This window comes from Excalfactoria chinensis, chromosome 1 (genome assembly GCF_039878825.1).
Source record: "Excalfactoria chinensis isolate bCotChi1 chromosome 1, bCotChi1.hap2, whole genome shotgun sequence".
NCBI classification, from domain to species: Eukaryota; Metazoa; Chordata; class Aves; order Galliformes; family Phasianidae; genus Excalfactoria; species Excalfactoria chinensis.
The window spans coordinates 145,038,587-145,055,715 of record NC_092825.1 but is presented as its reverse complement, the minus strand read 5'-3'; the positions used below and the strand labels follow the sequence as shown (position 1 = coordinate 145,055,715).

The following is a 17,129-nucleotide window of genomic DNA, read 5'->3' as shown; positions in this document are numbered from 1 at the left end:
ATTAAAAACCATTCAAGGAGAAGCTAAATGGTAACAATAAACTACTTCGATAAAAGTTTAAAAAAAAAAAAAAAAAAAAAGTCAGTTCCTAGCACTGGTTTTACCCACTCAATTCAGAAAACAGTTATAAATCGTGTCAAAAGTATTGTCTGCTCAGTGTAGAGAACATTAAGTCAATTTATGTCCAAAGAGAGATTAAATGAGCTTGAGTTGAGGGAGAATTTCTGGAAGAAAGATCATGGCAATGTGAACTTTCATGCTAAGAGTATTCTTACCAGTTTAGTTACAGCCAGAAGAAGAACGAAGAAAGCCCTTTGGAAAATGTGACCAATTAGAATTTTCCAAAGAAAATAAAAGGCTGGAGATAATTGCTTACAGTAAAACATATCTTAAATATATTTGAATTAGATAAAGTAAAGGAAATCCCTTCTTTGCAAAATGGGGAAGAAGATAGAAAGATGCATAAAATATCAGAGCATTGGACAGCAAGTGAAAATGAATCACCCTTTACTTGGATGTGCACTCACTTTTGAATTCACTTTTGAGTTCACTTTTTGAATTAAAATACTGTGAATCCAAGAAAAGACTGCTGTAAAAAATTATTCCTTTCAAGAACATCCTTTTCAACACTTTCTGTTTGCTATTCTAAGGTCTATGGTAACGGTATTGTTCTTTAGCACTGGTATGTTTTTCCAGCAAGTACAGTAACAACTACTTTTCAGAATAGTTACCCTGAAAATGAATAGAAGACCTCCAGAAAACACCATCAATCCAGAATAACTACAGTGATATTATCTGAGACTTTATAAATATTACCATTCAAGTAACTTTATTTCTTCCATTAAAAAGACATGTGAAAGGTTTATTTTGGTAACATTTAAGATTTATTAAATCACAAAACCTAACACACATCTATTTTTTAAATATATAAGTGATCTTATTTCCTATATGATATTTTATGCATTTTATCTAAGCAGATTTACTCTAAGACTTAAAAGGAACAGTATACCTGTAAAGCAGCCTCCTCAAGAATCTCAAGGTCTTCTTCAAATTCATTACCTGCTGTAAAAATATAAACATATATTTTTCATAACAATAATACTGACATTTATCTATGTATTAGATAAGTTTAAATTAAATTCTATCTAGTTTATGCTACTAAATTTTGTTGCAATTTTTGTTTGCAATATCGTTTAAACAGCTGTTTAAAGATTATCTTCTATAAGCTTAGTAAACATGCAATACTGTGCAGTTCAGTGTACAAGCAAATAACCAGATCACATTACACATAAATAACCAAAACTAAAAATTGGTAATTATAATCTCATCTCCAAGACAGTATGTATGGCAAATCTTTGGATGCAACTAGATACTCCTAGAAAAAGATTTTAGGAGATCAAGCTGATTGCCAGGAAGCAGTACTCAAAACTATGCACCAGCTGCTCCCTTGTAAGAACTTGCCCTAATAAAAAGTATTAAAAAACCCGATAAACTGCACAATTTGGTAAACTATGAATACACCTAGAGCATTAAAATAAATTATACTCTATCACATGGTATTTCTTTCTCACATTTGCCACTCAAAAATTTGATTCCATAGTGACCAGAATTGCCAAACATAGTCTTAACAGAAAAGTCAAACAGGTAAAGTTACCATATTTCTAATCTTTCTCAAAAACATGTCAGGCAATTCTATTAGTAAGGAAAGAAAAAAGAGATGAATCAAGACCTAAGATATTTTAATAATTTTAAGAAATAAAGATATATAGAAAATCTGCTCTCACAGACCATGTCTAGAAAATTTCAAACAATTAACTATTAATGTTTAACAATTGAGTAACATATTGCTGCTTAGGTTAGATCTCAATTCATGGACCATATCTCTGTTGGAAAGAGAGGAAAAGCTCTTAAATTCAAGTATCTTAAATTGAAGTCTTGAAGAACTTACAAGGAGGAAATATTACCTTGTGAACATGGAGACTCAATATTTGGGTGTACTCATAATGATGAAGTTTTAAAATTGTTATAGAGTAATATTTACTCACGTATCTGGCCAACTGTATTCAGAATATATCCACAACAGAAGTTAATAACAAAACAAGATACCTTTTTGTGAAGGACATCCTCCTTCAGTAAAGTCTTTTTCACATAATGCATTTATGTAAATAACACTAAAGATGGAAGAGTCTACAAGGATGCCACTAACAACTATTAACTCTGATTAGAAGTCACTTCAACTACCTATCTTCCTTGATATACATCTTCAGGACATATTTATATTTTACTTTGTTCTTACTCCCATGATGCCCTTTGCACCTCTCATAAATGTATCTTTTGAGAATTTTCAACCATGTGTTTTCTGCTTCTTTTTAAAAATTCTGTCATGATATTCATGAAGGTTCTCAAACTTTAATTTTGACAGGTTTTAATGGCACATAGTTAGATTCAGAGGCCTAAGTATTATCAGGGAAACAGAGCAGGATTTACTTCATCTACTTTTGTAGCAGCATGAGATAATGAGCTTACATGTTGGTGTTACAACACATTTTTATAAAAAAACAGAAGAAAAACAGGCACCTCTTTTCAGTGATTAATTTATTTTTTTTTTCAGATACTCATCTTAGGTTGACATGAACCATGACTATGATGTCTACATTATCTCTAAAAAGGTTAGAGCTACCAGCTTAGACACAGTTGAATTTTAGCTTCTAAATGCCAAAGCATAGGCATTGTAAATTAAGTTGCTTGTTCCCTTCTGGAGTGAACCGTTTCCTTCCATTAATTTCTTCTAACTGTACAAACTCCCACATGAAGCAAAGGTGAAACTGTAGAAATTTTAAAACGAACTATGAAAATTAAAACACAAAGTTATTTCTTCTTGTATGCACTACAATACAGTCTTTTATATGATTACATAATTTTTTTTAGAATCATCCTGCTCTGCAAATGAGCAATGGCAGTAATATGTAATGTATGGTATTTTTCAAGAAATCACTGACAGCAAAAGGTAGAAAATGCATTACTTACAAAAAAAGCAGTCTGATATTAAGGCAGTTAAATACTGCTTTAGGAAACCACATTTTAGCTCTTTTCCTGCAAAATTTATTCTGAGCCACTTTAACACTTCCAAGTAAAATTACAGACAACTGAAAATGGTCTTTAAAAAACTGCACAGTAATTTCCATCACAAAAGATAAACCACTCCTGCCTATAACTTTCCAATTCTGTTTATCTGTAGTGTCCAGTGGTCTTGTAGAGAAACTACACACTTCTTTGTCATTAGTTTTGCAGTACTGTCAGCCATACTTACACACTTGACTGAAGTCCTTGAGCTGGAATTACGTAAATAGTGAGATATATCATGTATAGTGTTACATCAATTACTTTAGTAATCAGAAAACCATCCTATAACTGCACCTGTCCTTTCTCTGCTGCAGCTCACAAACAACTCCCTTCATAAGTCAGCTGAGTCAGCAGAACTGACTTGGCTGCCTGTTGCATTTCAAATTTGATTTCTATGCTTTCAGGAAGAACAATGTATGCATCATCTACATTCAATACTTTTAGGAAACCAAAATTACAAATAAACAAAACCAAAAAAAAACTTATTTTGAAATAAGAGTGAGATGTTAAAAAACCTGGGAAGTGAAATTAGAAGCATTCCAGTTCAGTCTCTTTGTTGTATAGAAGAGAACAGTACAACAAATGGGTACTTAGGAAAGCAACAAAAGTAAGGAGATAATGCAGCTGTTTGGAGGAAAACAGAAGAGGGCACTCTTTTTAATGAACTATAGAATTGCCTGTACTTTTGAGAGAGAAATACAGATTTACCAGTGCAGCTGAGGTGCTTATTTAAAACAAAGTAATAAATTTGCACATTCAAATACACAAGCAAAGTATTAGGTTGAAAAAAATAATTCAAATTAGGTTTTGTGGTTCTAACTACACACCAAATAATGTCTTCCTGCTCATTAATAACTATTTCTCTCTGACAGTCTGCTTAACAATATCTGAGCTCTCATTTGCACTCCTAAATTAAAATGAAATATATATTATTACAGAAATGTTTTTTCCCATACATTAATGTTAATTGGGTTAAATGCTATTATAAATAATATGGTTGTAGATATGTTGTCTATCATTAGAACATTCTAACTCAAATTCCATATCCCCTAATTTTCATGAACTTTTATCCTCATATTTAAATTGCATTTGGTTTATTGCAAATTTTTGTTTGCTGCATCTGCTATAGAAGTATGTGATATTTTTATAATTGCAAAAAATACAACAGTGATATTGTAGGCTGCAAGGTCTGCAGATACAATAGACACTCCAAATTTAAAACATATAATTTCAAATTTTACGATTTAATGCTGCAGATGTTGCTCTTTCAGAAAGGTGTGAAGTGCAATGAGAAAAAAAAAGTGAAAGGGAAATACAAATATGATACCTGCACATTTGTGAAGAACCACAAGAGAACTGTAGGACACAGCTCGTACACTGATATACTACACCTGTGAATGGGGTGAGTTGGTTTAGATTTAACCATTCTCTCCATAACAGCTTAAAACAGAAAACATTTTTTTTTTTTTAATCTTTGTTGATTAATTCAGTTTTAGAATCAGTTGTATTATGCTCATCTTTAACCACAAGCAGTATATGGACATACAGAGAGCATTTATTCAAAAACCTTTAAACAACAATCAAGTTCTTAGAGCCAGACTTACCAATAGGAAGTGCTAGATCTTTCTTCATCAAAGCTGCTGCACACGACCCTCCTAAATTTGCCAATTCTTTTTCCAACTGAATAATACCCTTAAAATTTAAACAGATTTTTAAGCAAAAATAGTGTTTCAGAAAATATGACAACAGATGGGTTTCCATGATCCTACTTTATCCTAAGAAATATTATTTGTATGTTCCATTTCTAAATTTCTCTCTGATACTCTTCTTGCCTTAAAGTTGGGCTGGCATATTTTAGTATGACATACAACACATTAGCAACATTTTTAGAACCATTTCAACTAAGTAACAGGATTGACAAATGCTACCAAACTATTGGTAGCCTGGTAAGAACATGATTAATCGTAACTGTCTGATGCTAAACAGAAAGGGAACTCCCAAATAAAAATATCTACTGATAAATATTCAGATTACAAAGCAACCTCCCTTCTAAAGTGTACAGATGTACATGTATTATACCATACATTACACCAAAAACGCTCATGCTTCCAGTCTTAAATAATACCATTCTCCTCTTCCCTCTCTCTAATTGCATTGCAAATTTTTTTTCGCATTTTCCCTCACAGACTTAAATCTGTAGATAGAATTTTACTTTCAGGATCATTACTTTCAAGAAACCTATGACAAATTCCTTCCATGAAGGAGAAAAACAAACAAACAAAACCAACCAAACAATGAAGAAGATGGAGAATCTCCATCTGATGGATTTTCTAGGTAGACCTGCCAGAAGCTATAAATATATAAAATAGGTCAAAGACCTTTCCAAAGTTCTTTGGAGTCAATAATCCTAGATCCACCTTGCAAGCAGACTGAAAAATCTCCAGAATGCATTTATAACTGAATCCTTAATTAACTGCACCTTTATGTAAATATGTGAGATTTGGATCAAACTTCCAGACAGTTCCGTATAAAAACACTAACTGTATTTCTAAAACCACTGTCCTATATGCAGAACGCAGGTATAGCTTTAGTAGATTTAACAAATGAATAGAAAGAAAAGCAGTCCTTTCCAACCACCAATGCACAAACCCAAGACAATTATCACAAAATCCTAGGTTTAAACAAAGTTTAATATTTCTAAATAAACCTGTTTCCTTAACACTGACATATCAATGGCATCTTTCAATTTTTCTAGTAACTTCCCTAACAAGGAATGACTTCTAACATATGATATAATGATTGTAGCTTGTTCTTTGGAAAGACAGAATTGATGAGACAAAATGTATCACACTGACTCGAACTGCACCTTACAGATATCTTGCTCTTTTAAACTAGAGTAAACACAGTGGTCACCACAATACACACTTTTTTACTGCTGGTATTGTCTCAGAAAATTGTAATCACAAACCTCTCAAAAGAACAGAAATTTACATAGCGCATCCAATTACTTAATGCAAGTTCCACTAATTAACACTAAGCTCTTATTCCATAAATGGAGCATCACGCTTTTCTATGAAGATAATCTCTTTTAACATATTCACGGATGACATGGAATGTTTAAAAGTAAACGTAGACCAAGTCCTAAACAAAAATGGCAAGAACGGACACTGCTGTCATACAACGTTTATGGAAACTTCAGTTCTGATGTACAAGGGAGCTTAAAAACTGTAAAACTTGCAATTCTATTACATAACGTATTTGCAGTCTAACTGTTGTACTGAAAGCCTTTGATGTGAACACCGCCATTTCAGGTAGAAAACTGTCATGATGTCTGTACTGTATTTAGTATTCATCTGGACAAAGAAGTTTAAGAATTTTACAAAATTTCTTATTGATGTATACAAAATTATAATGTTATGTATTTGAAGAAAGTTACAGTTATTAAACCTCACCCCACAAAAAAAAAGCCATGTCAACATATTCAGATTAAAGAATTCCAAAATAAATGGTGTTAGTAACAACACATATTTGAAAATTATACACAAGTAATTGAAAAATATTTTGCTAGTGTTATTTAATGAGAAGCACAGATCAGTTACTTTTACCGACAAATCTTCTGGCCATATAAGAGTGAATTAATAGGTTCATTTGAAGCATTTCCATTTTTTTCTTACCTCATCAGATCCTGGACTAAATTCATATCCAATTGCATAACATTTGAAACCATAAAAACAAGCTTTTTCATCTTTCACATAGTCTGATGCAGTCTCCAGAGAAAATAGAGCTTCATTTCCTTACAGGAAGTAAAATAACAGAAAAAATATATTAAAAGGAACTTCTAATATTTCTCCTCTTTCGGAACATATCTGTTACATGATCATAAGTGAAATGCAGACTTTATAAGTAATTTGTGAAATAAATAATATGCAGATGAACACTTCAGAAAAGAAACCTAATATAAACATAGTCCACAGATACACAGTTGATGGGTCATAACAGCCTCTTGCCATACTGGATGGAGATACTTCATCAACTTTGTTTTCTAGAATGACTTTTCTGAAAAGTCAAACTTATGGTTCATTACTTTAACAATCATAGAATGGTTTGGATTGGAAGGGACCTTTAAGATCATCTGCTTCCAACCCCTCTGCTATAGGCAGGGACAGCTCCCTTTGGACCAGGTTGCTCAAAACCCCATCCATCCTGGATTTGAATGCTTCCAGGGAACACCCACAACCTCACTGAGAATGAACATTAATAAAAATCATTGTAAAATATATTTATTACCTGGCAGTACTAATACCATTGTAGGCCATCCTGAAGATCCTGAGAATTTTTTCAGTTCTATCCATGAATTAAGATTTTCATGAACAGAAGCATGTTTTGGTCCAAATCCCAGACTCTGTGCAATTCTGACAGGAATTAGTAAACGAAGAACATCCTCTGATTGAGCAGTGCCACACTGAGTGTCAAATTCTATTGTTATCCATCTGACACATTCAGGAAAAGTTACCTAAAACAAAATAGTAGAGAAAAGCCTAATTACATGCGTGTTTTGTGGGATTTTTTGTTTTACCTTTGAAGAAAAGCAAAACAAAACACCATTATTAAGTTTTGGGTTGCTTTTTTGTTTGTTTGTTTGTTTTCCTTTTGTTTTTAATGCTTCAGGCAACAAAAATGAATCAATTGTGTAATTTTGCACAGTTGTTTTAGCACGCTTTACATTAACATAATTTAGTTTTGAAATTCAGATACACCTAAAATGCTTTACACTGAGCTATGAGCATGTGTTTTAACATGTCCGGATTAAATATTTATGCTTAGGATACCATTTGTGTTTGCTTCTGTGCTGAAGAACTCTTGTGAAAGACTATTAAAGAAATTGACAGATTAGTTTAAGTATTTTCCTCTCAAATATATTTTAAAATGCAAACCTTAAAAGACACATTCAGTGTCTGCTTTGCCCAACCCTAGAAAAACACAGAACAGCTGAAGCATTGTTACGAATATAATCTGCATTATGACAGCATACAGTTACAGTATGTTAAAAGTAGTAAGAGCTAGTTACTACCAGCTTCTGATAAACTTTCAGAGCAATAAAAAGAATCATCACTTCAGGAAGATCAGATAACTGTAGTTATCTTGGATTCTTGGGTTTACTGTTTTGAAATCAATGCCACTACAGAACTCACTAGTTCTGGAAACAAAACACAGGCTTTATGTTTAAGGCAGGTAATTTATGCCTCTGCCCTCTACAAGGATGAATAAAATCAACCCCTCTCAAATGACATTCTGAAAATCTAGTTTCATCACGTCACCTATGTTAGGCACACTGAATCCCACTTATACTGACACAACACAAGAGAACATCAGAGACCTCTGCAAAGTGAAATCATAGTTGAAGTGAATCTAATTTGTGAAGAATTTAAATAGCAGACCAAAACAGCAGTGTAGGTAACAAACATACATGAATTTGTCTAGAACTGATGCTAAGCGTTTTCACAAAGCACTGCTTTCTGAAATAATAAGAGTTATTAGATTATTCAAAGAATGTCTAAGGCATGATTAGATAATGTCTGTTAGATAAAGAATTCCAACTTCTACAGTCTACAAAACTAGAGCAAATAAACTGCGCATGACAGAAGGAAAATCTAAGAATGAGCAAATTTAGGTGCTTTCATTAGTCACCTGAATTGAAGGTTAAATTTACACAGTCCCTCTACACTTACAAAAGAAAGAATTTTCTCCAGAAAACAGTACATTCATAATAAACACAAAACAGTTTCCTATATTAGACAGTACGAATTCTCAGCAAATTTTGACAAAATGAAAATGATATGACAAAAGTATTTAAGGAATAAAAAATTAAAATTTAAGATCTAGTGTTTACCTTGTAGTGCGTAACACAGGCAGGTTTATAGGGATGTTCACTTTCCACAACAGCATAGTGATTGGAGGTAGTACAAGCTGAAAGCCCTTGTTCTGGCTGGTTTCCTGTGGTGCTGTCTGTAGACTGATTGGGGTTAAAAGCTGGAGGAGCATATTTTTGATTCAAAACTGCCACAGAAGGAAGTAATTGTTGTACTAAGCCAAAGACCTCTACAGCAACCTGTAATATAATGCCAAATAAAAGTGATTAATATATATATAATTTTATAATATATAGATTATATTGTACTATATAATATATAAGTTTTTACTTATGACTGGGTGAAAAAAAAAAAATACCTCACAAGCTAGCATTTCTTGCAACCATTGTAGAATGGCTGTTTTGGATATTCTCAATAAATCACTATCACAATTCATTCAGACACATTTTCCAACTTCGCATCTAGAAAATCCTTGCAGAAAAAGCACCACTCGGTTAATCTCAAATAAGAGACTTATCAAAAAACGGAGTAAGAATCTGTGTTTGCAGCTGTGATACATGTACATTAAAACACCTTCTCCAACACCAGAAGGTTTTAACATGAATGAACAATTATGAGTTGACAGAAAGTCTAAAAGTCGTACTCCAATTCCAGTTTATTTTCTAAGAAAACTTATTTTTCCAGTACTGAACATTTTTAATGCATATATTGAGATATATATGAGAACACTGCATTGTTCTCAGTAATCTTCATGAGATTTTCAAAGGAGAGGAATGCTTCTGAAGAAAAAAACTTGGTGCAAACTATAGTTCATCATAGTAACAAGGTAATTTCAATTTCCAATAAATTATTATTTGATTTAAGTAGCTGGTCCTCTTTCCTCCCCCTTTAAAGAGAAGTTAGAATGAAGTTTACAGTTCATAAAAAAAGATGTAAAAGATAGTAATGTCTAATAGCTAGGGATTAGTGACATTTGTAAATTGAATAACAGCTTTCAAAATTTTCAGACATATTAAAGTATGCTTTGGCACTGAAAAGTATTTTTGAGACACTTCCCATTTGTAATTTTGATAGAAACAGACTTCACTTAATAAATAGCTATCATTTCTTTAGATATTCATTGTAAAATCTGAATTTACATAATATAAAAAAAGAAGTTCATTCCGTCAATATTCATCATTAACTATTAAATCCAGATCCTCCTAACTTTTTGCCTTTTCCTACTGTCAAATCTGTATTCTTTTAATTTACTTCCTTAAGGATGCTTTATTTTCTTATTTCATATATATATATTTTATTATTATTACTTCAACATAAATTAAAAATAAAAGAAGTCATAGTTAAAGAATGACATTCTTAAAATTCCTGTCTCTTGGAAATTTCATGATGATTCAAGTAGTCAAACATAAAACACTAATCCATAAAATCATTAAAAAATCATCATGTAAAGATTCTTCAGAGCAAAACTTTTTCTCACATAACATTCTTAACTTTTTTCAGTAATTTCTATTGAGGAGCATACCTTGGGGATTGCTGCTGCAACTGGTCCTATGTAGGCTATTATGAGGGGAAGCAGCATTGAAAACAGACTGGAAGAGCTGAGTAGTTCTGGAATGTCTTCAGCTAAACAAAGATAATTACAACACAAGTATTGTAATATTCTTTATAATAAATGTATCATGCTTGAAAGCGCATCTTATTTTTCTTGTTTGCTTCTTATTAGTTATTCTTCCAGCTTCTGCATTAGTTTTTACTATGAGCTACTTTCATTATCTAGGCACTGTAACTCAAAATCATATTATAAATGTACAAAGTTCACCTGACATAAGCATGCCATTATATACAGTTTTATATTTAAAAATTTCTTTGTTTTACAACACTATTTATTCTTTGCCATTTTGTGTAACAGTGTTAATATTTTCTATGCTATAAAATCTAGTACAACGTGTCCCCTCCCAACTCTCAAAACCAATTCCTATAACACTACTCAATATTACGGACTCCTTTGATACAGCTTAACAGAGTTCAATTTTAAGATTAACATCTGAATTTCTCAAAAGACTGATTTTTAAGTGCTTATAAATGCATTACATTCATCAATTTTCCTGCTACCATCATTGTGCAAAACATGCAACAAAATTTGGAAGTGACCCATTAAAGCATATGTTTTGGCAATACAGAATCTTACTGGCTTTGATGTGTTTGCTGAAGTAATGAACAAGTTTATATGAAGCATATACCTATGACAGCTCAAGTGCAACTTGAAGATTTAGAAAGTTATTTCCAGTTGAATATGTACAGCTGTGACAGATTAGAAAAATAATCTTTGAAGACAGATAAGAAATATCACAATTGTTTTTATCACCGATTTTCTACTCTCAAATACCTCTAACAAAGAAAGAACTTTCGAAAAATCGATTTTGGAAGTCAATTATCAAAAATCTTACCATCTACAGCAAGAGCCCTGTGCAACAGGTCTTTGGCTGCTCGTACAACAGCACTCACAACAGAAAGAGCCCTGCTACAATTTTTGTCTTCTTCATTAGCTTTATTCAAAAGCTGTGATTGCAGATCTCCGTCATACTCACTCCTGGATGGCAGATTAAAAGTAAGTTCATAAAACAGAAAATTACCTTAAACATGGCTGACTTATTTCTGGCATAGAATAATTAAAACAATTAATTTATGATAAAATAAATAATAAAAGAAACACCACAAGTCAATCACTGAGGATACCTTGGAGGCAATACCACAGTATTTGCCCTTCCCTATTGTTTTATGTTTGTCTGGCAGTAAATAAGAAAAACATGTTTCTGAAATGTCTGCTTTGACTGGATGTATTTCAAATCTTAGAAATGTATTGCTCAACACTTTACAGAAACCAGTAAAACTCTCTCAATTAATATTTCTCTGCTATAACTGTGAAAAAGATTCTCACTCCCCATTCTAAAGATTCATTTTGCTTTTGAAATGCAGTAAGGCTTACCCTCAACAGTCTTCTCTATGAAATCTACTCTATGTCAAATTAGCTTCTACTAATAAATATTACTTTCCTAAGACATATAAAATGTCTATGTTGATGTATACTTTCAAAGCATCCCAAACATGACTATAAACTAATTCAAGAAAATAGTGAATCAGCTTTTGCATAGACAACTGAAATCACTCAGTTAATAGGTAAATTTCCCATTCTACAGGATTTCTTATGTTTAGAAAGTTTTGATCTTCCAAACAGCAGTACAGAACATTAAGATTCCAGAACTAGCAGCTCCACATGCTCAATGACTTGACTTTACGTGGAATAGTTCAAAGTACAACTAAATGAAACATACAGCAGGGAAACTTCTCTAAGACTTCAATAAAATGCTCCTACAGAAAGGTGTTGTTTGTTTTTTGTTTTCTTTTTTTCTTCACTGTCTTTTCACTGTCAATTGTACTTTTGCTGTCAATCTCACGGCTTTTAAATTTATATTTATTTGTCGCTAACACTGGACACAACTGAATATTTCCAATGAATCCTTCCAACACAATTCTGCCCTAATCGAAAACACATTTAATCCAAAGACTGAAATTACACTGAAAGAACATGTTAATTCTGCTAGGGAATCAACACACAAATACACTCAAGATGCATTTATTTCTGTTATATCTCTTAAAAAAAAAAAAAAATAAATAAAAAATTGTATAGCAGCATGACTGTTCTCATTCACTCTTTTTAGAAAAAGATAATGGTAACACACAAACCTGTAATACAGAATCTGTGGAATTTGTCCCCGTGTTTGGTTTGTGCCATTACTGCTCAGACTGCACGTACTAAATGTAAATGTTACACCATCTGGACACTGAACTGTGGTCATTCCTCCATCTCCATTGGCAGTTCGGCTTCCGTAATTCCTCAAACGAACTGCATATTTCACATTTTCCTTAAAAGGAGAGGCAAAAATAATAAGCAGTATAAAACAAGTACATAAGCTAGTAAACTTCATAGTTTTATGAGAGCTATTATAGTTATTATTATACATTAATACTGGAAAGTGTTAAAAGTCCTTCAAAGGACTCTACAAATGTAACTGACTGAAAAAAAAAATATTTAATAGAAGTCAAAGTTGCTTTATGCTCCCAAGCAATGGGATAAAACTTCAGTAAAGTATTACTTTGGTATTGCGACCAGCATGACTCAACATCCTTGTTGGTGATGTAGGCAATGGGATTGAGGGTACCCTCAGCAAGTCTGTGGGCAACATCAAGCTGCATGGTGCAGTCAACACACTGGCAGGATGGGATGCCCTACAGAGGGACCTAAACAGGCTTGAGAGTCTCCTATGTGTGAACAACGTGAAGTTCAACAAGTCCAGGTGCAAGGTCCTGCACGTGAGACAAATACAGGTTGGGCAGAGAATAGATTGAAAGCAGTGCAAAGGAAATGACTTTGGGGTGGTGGTTAATGGAAAACAACATGACCCAGCACTGTCTGTTTGCAGCCCAGAAAGCCAATCACTTCTTAGGCTGCAACAAAAGAAATGAGGCCAGCAAGTCAAGGTAGATGATTCCAACCCAAGCCACTCTCCCCCTCTTCTTGGCATTCACAAGGCCCAAACTGGAGCATCCAGCTCTGAAGCCAAACCAACAATGAAGGACATGGACCTGCTGGATCTGTTGGAGCTAGTCCAAAGGATTCTCTTATGAAGACAGGCTGAGAGAGTTGAAGTCTTTCAGCCTGGAGAAGAGAAGACTTTGGGAAGACCTTACAGCAGCCTTCCTGTACCTATAGAGTGTCTCCAGGAAAGATGAAAAAGAACTCTATGAAGGAATGTAATGACAGGGGTAATGGTTTTAAACTAAAAGGTCTAATCTAAATCTACCCTCTAAAGAAGAAATTCTTTGCTGTCAAAGGGTGATGAGGCACTGGAACAGGTTCCCCAAAGCAGTTGTGAATGCCTCATCCCTGGGGGTGTTCAAAGGCCAAGTTAGATGGGGCTTTGAGTAATCTATTCCAGTGTCCCTGCTCATGAAGGACGAGATAGAGCTAGGTGATCTTTAAGGTCCCTTACAACCCAAACTATTCTGATTCCAACTGTCTGCAAAGTGTCAAGGTACCAAACTGCACACAAGAAAGCTGTACATTCAAGATGTGTAATTCCCTAGCAATTACAAACTGGTTCATACCATTTTTAAAAGTTAAGTTCTAAATTCTTTTTACTTCTAGGAGTTTCACTTTTCAGTGCAAAACTGACAGTTCATAAAGCAAAGATCAACTGTAAATGTGTAAACAAAAAATTATTACATTGAACATTCTAGTTTTTGTTTTCTGCAGGTCGTAAGCATTGTTTCACAAGAAACCTACTGACATGTACTTCTTTTCTTTACCTTCAGTGGCACAACTTTGTCAAGTCTGATTTCAGCTATGTCACTGGGAGAATCATCCGTGGTGTAAGTTCCTTTAACCAACTCTAATGATGTCCATCTATGAGAATGAGTTGAATCTCCACTATGATCACTCTGAATCAAAGAAACAATGTCATTTTAATATGTTTATATTATAAATACATAGCATGTATGCAAATATGTAATGCTTTCTTGCAAGATTTGTTACAAAAATCATTATAAATAAAACAAATGAACTGTTTAGAGTCAATAGTGAAGCTTTTCAGTTAACAAGGAAATTACTGAGCAGACAGGAAATTCTCTGTATCAACCTATGCTTGCCCTTTGAAAGAGATTAGCATAGTTACTTAAAGTAGGTATGTTGTAGGTGAGTACTTTAAAAGCACAGAAGACATCTTCAGTCTGACCATGCTGACAGGCTACTTTTTTTTTTTTTTTTTTTTTTTTTTTAAATTATTGGTGAAAAATGTTTTAAATTGGAGTACTTTTTTTTCTTATTTTCCTTAGCAGTACATAGAGAGATACCTGTTGCTAACTTATGTTTAGAAATGAAAAACCCAATACAAACATTATCTGTAATTAAGATTCCTAGGTCATAATTGATGTAAGGAATACACTGGATGCTGTATGTTGCTCGAAACACCACAAAAATCACTACCACAAGCAAAGCAAAAAACCTTACAGCTGCACTGGTACTTAGACTGCATAAGTATATTAGAATACTTCATTGTGGAATGTATTATGGAAAAATATTTTGTGCAGTTTTTTTTCAAATGTAGTACTTACATCATCAACTAATACTTCCAGCTCATATTCATGAATTCCCCCTCCACCATAAACAGAAAATCCTACTACAACGACACCAGCTTTGTCCACAGAGAAACATATTGCATCAGGGGATCCATTCCCAGTATTCCAGCTTCTTCCCTGGCTTGTTTTAGTGAATCTGTTTGGTGTGGATTTGACAGAATGAAGAGAGTTCAGTCCATCAACCTGTAAAAAATTAAATAAAAGTAGGATAAATACTAGACAACTTTAAAAAAATAAACAATAAAGCAAAGTTAAGTGAATTAAAGTTTGAGATTTTCAACTGGATAAATTTTAAGTAAACTCATACATAAAAGATGCCACTATACCAGTTTCTTTTAAATATTATCGAAAAAAATAATCTATTTTGTAGTAATTCTGAAATAGCAAGAGATAACTAAGAATCTCATTCCTCATCTTTTCACGTATTTAAACATATATCATATGAATAATAAAAAAAGATAAAATTTAGGCATGCTTCAAGAAGAAGAGTTGCATATTTCTGCCTTATATATGGTCAAGACCAAGAGAATAAAGATACAAAGCTTACATAACAATAAAAACATCTTAATCAATGCTACCAAAAATTAAGTACATTCTGTGAAAAAAATAATGCTGACAGCACATAAACTGGGATGTGAGTTTAATAAAATTGAATAAATTCCTATCATTTAACAATATGATAGCTTCATGCATATGCATCTTTGGATTGTAACAGTTTAGACTCGCTACCAATCTCAATTTTCCAATACAAACCAAACTAGCTGGAGACAGTCTAGTGAAGGAATATATATATATACATAGGAATTTGAAAAAAATATTATTTAATTTTGAATATGCAAAGGACAATAATATTACGGAGGATCAAGTGTGTACAAGAAAAAGTTACACAAACTGAAAAGGAAATTGTGACCTGCAGTCAAAAGCAGACAGAACACATGGAGGACCCTATGATAAAATGAGAGGCACAGAAACTCTTGGAAATGTGGCACTGCCTCCAATGAGCTCTAAATCAATATATTTTGAGTTTGTAATTGCATGCAAAAATAAATCTGTACTAATTGATGACTTTTAGGAATGAACTTACAGAAACTTTACCTCAGATCCTAATGCTGATGCTGTAAGCTCACTCACAATACTAGCAAGCAACCCACAGGTATTAGAAACCAGATGTGAAGAGAAAAGTTCATTTTCTCGCCTAAGGCAGTTCCGTACTGGTAAAACAACAATGACCAACATCTTTTCCAGCACTTCACGAAAGCTTGTCATCCCTGAAACATTTTCTTCACTCTGCATGACGAAGACAAAAATGGCACATAACACTGCTATTCAACTTATATTTACCTTTCATCTATTGGTCACAGTTTTGTAAGATCTTAATTGTTCTTGTCTTCTAAATTGAATAATATTATCAAGCAGTCTCAGGTCTTTATCATCTTTACCCTTTATATGCCTGGTTATCTTTTCTGAAATAGAAGATACTAGCACTGCAAAAAAAACAGTGTTCAACATCTTTTGATCAGGATCATGCTGAGAACTATATGAACTGGACTCTCCTTGTCAGAATTGCTCACGCATTTAAAATTCTAGTTTTTTGAGACATGACTTTTTCTTATGTGTCCTCTTATTCTTCCTCAAAGCACTGAATCTGTCCACCTACTCCTGTGACCAGGTGCACAAGATGAGAAACTGCTGCAAGAAAAACTATGCAATAGAAGATAATTTTGAACTCTATTTCTCCCAGTTTAACATTAAAAAATAAACAAATATTTTTTTTCTGAAACAAGAAAGTATTTTATGGAGTATTTCAGACCAGAAGATGAAAATTCAGTAAAATAACGGGAGTTTCTGAAAACAGTTTTTTAAAAAGGAAGCACGTAGGCAAACAGAGTTTCATCCTTATTTAATCAAAATTTGAATATACATAACTTTTCTTTGTTATAA

General features: G+C 33.0%; 1 protein-coding gene across 3 annotated transcripts in view; it reads right to left on the bottom strand.

Moving 5' to 3' along the window:
- The window catches only part of MYCBP2 (MYC binding protein 2), a 184,362-nt gene that overhangs the window by 69,761 nt on the left and 97,472 nt on the right, over positions 1–17,129 (bottom strand). For all 3 annotated transcript variants that reach the window (XM_072353261.1, XM_072353271.1, XM_072353253.1), the window contains 11 exons: positions 16,284–16,475; positions 15,165–15,371; positions 14,361–14,492; positions 12,738–12,916; positions 11,441–11,583; positions 10,516–10,616; positions 9,014–9,232; positions 7,411–7,636; positions 6,798–6,916; positions 4,728–4,815; positions 1,010–1,062 (listed from right to left, as the gene is read on the bottom strand). In XM_072353261.1, coding sequence (XP_072209362.1) covers positions 1,010–1,062; positions 4,728–4,815; positions 6,798–6,916; positions 7,411–7,636; positions 9,014–9,232; positions 10,516–10,616; positions 11,441–11,583; positions 12,738–12,916; positions 14,361–14,492; positions 15,165–15,371; positions 16,284–16,475 — 1,659 coding nt within the window. The remainder of the gene's footprint in view (positions 1–1,009; positions 1,063–4,727; positions 4,816–6,797; positions 6,917–7,410; positions 7,637–9,013; positions 9,233–10,515; positions 10,617–11,440; positions 11,584–12,737; positions 12,917–14,360; positions 14,493–15,164; positions 15,372–16,283; positions 16,476–17,129) is intronic.